Genomic DNA, 6,549 nt, shown 5'->3' with positions numbered 1-6,549 from the left:
TTAGTTTAAACCAATACTCATTTTTGACGAACCACAGGTAAAAACAAAAGAAAGCGTGGCAAATAAAATTATGGTAAAAATAGTATAGAAAATCTATGACTTACTTTTTATATTACAAATTCAAATTGGATACATCGATGCTATTGATCTTATAAATAATAATAAAGGGAATGTAACTTTGCGAGTAAATTTACAGTCCTACTTATTTTATGTCTTTGGCCACGCCGTGGGGAGCAGTTTATACAAACATATTTACCGTAAAATAATGTTATTACACGTATTACTTTGTATAGTGAAAATCGTAGCTTTAATATTATTTTCATTTTGTTATTAAAAACCATAAGTTATTATGGAGTTAGCAAAAAAAATGTCGTTTAATAACCTAACCAAATTAAAATTTTGAAAAAAAAACCCCAACCGCGACGTAGCAGACCGATTTTCATAAAACATGGCTAAGAACACTCCCGACTAACTCACCTTTTAAACAAAAAAAAAAACTAAATCGAAATCGGTTCATCCGTTCGGGAGCTACGATGCCACAGAGAGACACACACACAGACACACAGACAGACAGACAAACACGTCAAACTTATAACACCCGTTTTTGCGTCGGGGTAAAATGACTAATAACTATTAAGTATTGGCAAGTTTGGCAACGTTGTCGTCCTATTAAAGTGGCATAATAATCCCTAATCTATTTATAGTATTTTATGCAACTGGTGGTTAAAAGAGGTCAAAAAAGGTGAGTGGCGTGGGTAACAATTTGAGGCGAAGCCGAAAATTGTTAATAAAGACGCCACGAGCATTTTTTGACTCAGTTAAACACCGTTGCATACAATACTTTTTCTACGACCAAGCACTTATTTTGAAAGAAAATTATAAATTCAACAAATACCTACTTTCAGTCATCTTAGTTATCTAGGTGGACCGCCTACCATTTTGAATATGCAGTTTGAGTGCAAACATGAAAATAAAACTGTCTATGGTATGGTTCTTTGAAGCCTGGCCACTAAGACGAATCGAGCCGAGTTGAATCGAGTTCTATACATTTGAATGCGATTCGACGCGTCGCCAATGAACGCAGCAGAAAACGAAGGAGTCTCGACTCTGCGAATTGGTTTGTTAAGTTGGTAGCAATGTATTTACTGAACTGTAAAACAGCTATATCGTGCGACTGCTACTAAATGTTTTCAGGGTATAGACTAGATAGACTTGTCCTGACATCTTTTATGTAGGGTTTTAAAGTTCTATGCACGACCTTGTAACTCACGAATAACAGTACGGGAGTAGAAAAAATAATTAAATTGATAGTTTAGCGGATTATCCCATTTATCCCACATTTGTATTTCCACTGCACACATTCAGCACAATAAACATGTTTGCAAAATTAATTATTAGCGATTCAATTATAATTTTGCTGCGCCATATTTGCAGTTGGAATTATTAATGCCTACCTTGACGAGTAAATAATGCTCGTTGTCTGTTAATTTACTAAGAGTACAACAATCCGGAGGTCGCGGGTTCGAACCCCGGCTCGTGACCAATGAATTTTCGGAACTTAAGTGCGAAATGTCTTTTGATACTTGCCAGTCGCTGAAGGAAAACATCGTGAGGAAACCGGACTAATTCCAGTAAGGCCTAGTTACCCTTCAGGTTCAAAGGTCAAGTGGCAGTCGCTTTCGTAAAACTAATGCCTACGCCAAATCTTGGGATTAGCTGTCAAAGCGGACCCCAGGCTCCCATGAACCGTGGCAAATGCCGGGAGAATGGAAGGAAGATGACGAGTAGATTGTACATCTACAACAAGGGAATAAAGTGATCCATTTTTACCCGAGGCAATTTCAGACGAGGGTAAAAATGGACATTTATGCCCTTGTTGTACACTCTGCTTTTCACTTCGGTAGCGAGGAAATAGTTATATTTTTCACGGCAATTTACACCACGAAATTGTCGTAAACCTAAAGAACACAAAACATCTTTTTTAATTTTCAACATGTGGTCAGAGTTTCAGACGCTTGGTTTTCTGCCAAGTAATTTTTGAACGATAATCGACAGATGTGATTTACTAAATTTAATGACAGAAAATACGAAATTCTAATAAATTGTAGTAAAAATAAAATACTATAACAAGTTTTGTCATATTTTTAAATTAAAGGAGAAATGTATAAATTCACACCGGCCCCGGCAAAGCCAGTTCGCAGGTCGCAGGTTCGAGTCCTGCCGGAGGTGTGAATTTTTCCATTTTTCCTTTAATTTAAAAATATGTAATATCGCACGCAGACGTTTCTGCATGATAAAAAACAAATTAAGTTTTATCATCTGCACAATTTTATTGCTCAGCAAAATTGTACAATATGATGGCTGTTGAGACCGATTACCTTAGTCTTAGAAGAAAATTTTACTTTAATATGCTCTAGAGTAGTCTAGCCCTTTATAGGGCACCGGTCTCAAAAAAGACCACCCTGTATGACTATCTTTTTGTATTTTTTTCTTGTAGAGAATTTTTAGTACTACAGGATGGCGATGAGGTTTGAACTCACGATTTTTTTGAGTCTTGCCCGTTAAAGGGTTAAAGCATGAAATGCGATTTTATGTCGCCTACGCACGACACTTAAAGGTGCACTTTTTGAGCATGAGAAGTGAAGAATAAATTGAAAGGCAGAAAGAATAGTTATTTGTTATACAAGGGGGCAAAGTTGTATTTTAACGCCGAGTGTGGAATTGAAAAACGAGCAAGTGAAAGGATTCTATAGTAATAGAACAGTTTTTAACACACGAGAAGTAAAATACATTTGCACCCGAGTGTAACACAAAACTGTTCCCCTCACTATAGCGAGGAAACTACAACGCAAAAAATGTGTTTATCACTGCTTCCAGTAGTCCCACAGGTGGTAGATCGTCTTTATTACTAGATTCACATACTTTTATCACTTTTAAAGCAGTTAATTTGACTTTATTCAAGATCAAATTACTTTACCCACTAGTGGATAAAATGCGTTTTTACCCGCTGGTATTAAAGGACAAAACACGTGTCTCTGAGCTAGTGAGGGGAAAAGCTTCTTTATCGATTGTGGGATACAAGTAAAATATAATCGTCAAATTCACTAGATTTTTGAAAAAAAAATTGCAATGAAGACAACTGAGGTGAAAAACAAAATATAAAAAAAAAAACTAAACTATCCGAGACAGAAATGGGCCACTGGTAACAGTGCTTTGATAATAATTATGTTTCAGTTAACTATTTGTTACAGTAATAAAATTACCTGTTTAAATTAGTCTTTTACCTCCAATAAATTGAATGTTTTTTGACAAAATCTAATTCTATAGCTGTATTCCGGTCTTCGACATCTCCAATTTAATCCTGTATATCGTAATTCAATCTAATTGCCTATACTACAACGATGTAAATTACGTATATTTACCTATTTAACATTCAAATCAAAGTAAAATTGGTACATAACTACTTCGAAGTGGCCTATATTTACCTTCGCCGCAAGAGATAGTGTATTAAGACGATACGGTAGGGGTCAATTCTCCATACAAACGCTCTCGACTATTTCCTCCCTGGTTTTTGAAGATAGAGCAATGATTTTTTCAACACATATTGTTATTATTTTTATCTGTGTCGGACCGTTCTGATTTTTTTGATATTCTGCTTTTTAAAGACTCTAGAGCCAATCAAAAATTTCATGTGATTCGGCTGGCAACACCGCCGGGAGCAAACGTCAAATTAGCTCGACGTATTTAAAAAATGTTAAATTAATTATTTTACTGTAATAATAACATAGTTTTAGTGATAATTAGAAAGTTCACGTCGTAATTAAAGTGCTCTAATGTTATTTTAACATTACGTCAAACGCAAGAAGCAAAATATCGACGACAGAGGACAAGGCAACTGTCAACGGCCTAACGTTCCAGATTTAAAATTATACTGTATTTCGCCGAAGATTTTTACAGATGAGTATTGTTTTCATTATCTATAAGCCTAGTATTTAGTTTATTAGCCCATATTGCAAAGAATTACTCATTGCCATACTTCCTTTTGTGGTTACTTTACATGTTTTAGAGGAGAAACTTGATTGAAACATAGTAGGTTTTTAACATTTGAATTACATACTAATACCTTTGTGGATCACTTTAAAACAGCATACCCATTGGTAATCATTTAACTTGCAAAATAGTGAATTTTAAAGCCTATTCAATGATTTTCTTATATAGTAAATAAAACCTGCAAATACTATAGTTTATTTCTTTTTAGTCACCATATTTTGTTAGAAGCATTACATATTATTACATTTCTTTGTTCATATATCTCACATATAAATATGCTTCCAGCAACAACCACTAAAATGACAACACGCAGGGACGTCCTACTAGCCAAAATGCAACAACTACAGAGAGAGCTCAAAACGGCCAATGAGTTGAACACAAAACTTCTTCAAGAACAGGAAGAATGTGAGCAGGAAATTGAGTCTGTTGTTCGAACAAATACAAGTCTCAAAGCCCAGCTTGCAACTCAAGATGTCGAATTCGAAGATATGCAGGGGCAGCGAGATGAATTACAGGCCATCGTTGACAGATTCAAGCAATGTCAGGAGATACACGAGCAGGCACTGCAACGCATCCAGGACCTGGAACAGCAGCTGGAGGAGTCGGAAGCAAAAATGACTTGCAAGTATTGCTCGGGCCAGGCCAGACCGACGGATAACAATTTAAGTATTTTTGCAGAACTTAATAGTTTTGAGTTAGATTTTGTTCATAATGAAACAGTGTGTTCCCCAATAGTAGAAAGTTTAACAAGTCCTGTAAAATGTCTCGCCAATGAGGTTAATAAAATTAGTATGAAGGGATCCAACAAAATCAAAAAATATCTAAAATTAAGTAGATTCATAAGGAAATCAAAACTTTTACTGAAACGCCATAATTTAGTATTCAAGAAATTTCACTCCAAGTTAAGTAATTTGGCCTTAAGTGATGAACTTTTAATTTGTCAGCATCAATTGGACCAGACAGTCGAAGAGTTGAATCATCGCTCTAATGAAATAAGAAAATTAGAACTAAAGTTAAAAGACCTCAATAATAAAGAGGAACTCTCAAGTAAAGCATTGCAGGAATACATAGCTTTTATGAATGATGTTCTAGTGCCGGGCAGCGGGTACCCGCTGCGCATGGAGTCACCGCGGCCTACGACGCGCCCCGTCGAGCCGGAGTCGCCCGCGCTGCGTGCCGCGTTGGCCGCGCCGGGGACACCCTCCCTGCGCGCCCTGTTCGCCAAGCGCCTCTCCCTCGCGTCCGAGCCGCGCCGCGACCGCGAGCCCGCCGTCCGCACCGCGGCCTCGCCGCCGTCACGGTCGCGCCTCGCGGAGCCGGCCCCGCCGCCGCCGCGCGCCGTCGAGTCGGCTCCCTCGCCGCCGAGCCTCGCCAAGCTGGCTCTGGCGCTGCTGACCTACGTCGAGCCCTCTCCGTCGCCGCCCGCCACTGCGCCGCCGCCGCCGCCGCCGGGCGCCGCACCCTGCCGTGCGCCCGCCACTGCCCCGGCACCGCCGCCGCGCCCGCGCCCGCGCGCCGCCCGCACCGTGCTGTACAGTGACGAGGCGGGCGTCGGCCTGGGCGCGCTGCTGGCGGAGCGCCTCCACCACCGAGTCATCAACGACTGTCACCCGGGGGCCACCGTCGATCGACTGATCGAATGTATCTCTGCAGGCGAGTTTGACTGCGACTCCACGCTCGTAGTTTTCATAGGGAACAGTGTCGACTGTACTAAGCGAGATATTTTAAAACTATCCGCTACTCTGTCGAAGGTCGACCGAGAAGAGGTTGCGAAGATCATTATTTGTGCGCTCCCGTACAGAATGTCTAGCAAAGTCAACAAGAGGGTGTTTCACTACAACTCTTTATTATATAATTTGGCGTTGTACAGTAGTACGATTTCGTATTTTGATACGAATAAATTTATAGATGAGTTTGTTATGCCTTATAAGAAAACCTACCTACCGAGGAGATGTTTAGTAGAATGTGCTGACCTGTTAGCGTATAACATTAAAGGCCCCGACGTGGCTAGCACGGCGTTTAATAATAATATGAAACGGTTTAATTTTTCATGCCCCGGTAGCGAGGGTTTCGAGATGAAGCCGTCTGGTGATTTGAATTTAAACTAACAGCTCCGACAACGAGTGCACCAGCCGGCTCCATTTTTATTGATCACTGCGATGCTAGTATGATAGGTAAAACCAATTTATTGAACCTGGTTCACCAAAATATCCAAGGATTCACTTGTAAGGAACTTGAAATTGATTTGTATTTGCAGTCGTCGAATATTGACATACTCTGTATTACTGAGCACTGGCTTAAAGAACATGAATTTATGTTTAATTTTAAGAATCATAGTATAATTAGTTCTTTTTTTAGGAAATCTAGTAACCGTGGCGGGTCATTAATAATGGTTAAGCATAACTTAAAAAGTAAAGAGCGCAGAGACATTGTTGACATGTCTGTAGAACGCCATATTGAACTTTCTTGTGTTGAGATGGACCAATTTATCATTATATG

General features: G+C 39.4%; 1 protein-coding gene across 1 annotated transcript; it reads left to right on the top strand.

Moving 5' to 3' along the window:
• Nucleotides 1–4,349: 4,349 nt before the first annotated feature.
• Nucleotides 4,350–6,321, top strand: LOC125236913 (protein enabled homolog). Its single transcript, XM_048143830.1, has 3 exons — nucleotides 4,350–4,691; nucleotides 4,995–5,757; nucleotides 6,308–6,321. Exons 1-3 carry the CDS (start codon nucleotides 4,350–4,352, stop codon nucleotides 6,319–6,321), a joined length of 1,119 nt encoding a protein of 372 aa, XP_047999787.1.
• The last annotated feature ends 228 nt before the right edge of the window (nucleotides 6,322–6,549 follow it).

The sequence above is a fragment of the Leguminivora glycinivorella genome, chromosome 20, assembly GCF_023078275.1.
Source record: "Leguminivora glycinivorella isolate SPB_JAAS2020 chromosome 20, LegGlyc_1.1, whole genome shotgun sequence".
Classification (NCBI taxonomy): Eukaryota; Metazoa; Arthropoda; class Insecta; order Lepidoptera; family Tortricidae; genus Leguminivora; species Leguminivora glycinivorella.
This window is presented reverse-complemented; position numbering and strand designations above follow the sequence as displayed.

What these genes read in the sequence shown, in the direction of transcription:
- LOC125236913 (XM_048143830.1), top strand. Translation starts at nt 4,350, where the DNA reads ATGACAACACGCAGGGACGTCCTACTAGCCAAAATGCAACAACTACAG. An exon ending in GCAAGTATTGCTCGGGCCAG is followed by an intron (nt 4,692 to 4,994) that starts GCCAGACCGACG and finishes TTAATTTGTCAG; the next exon opens with CATCAATTGGACCAGACAGT.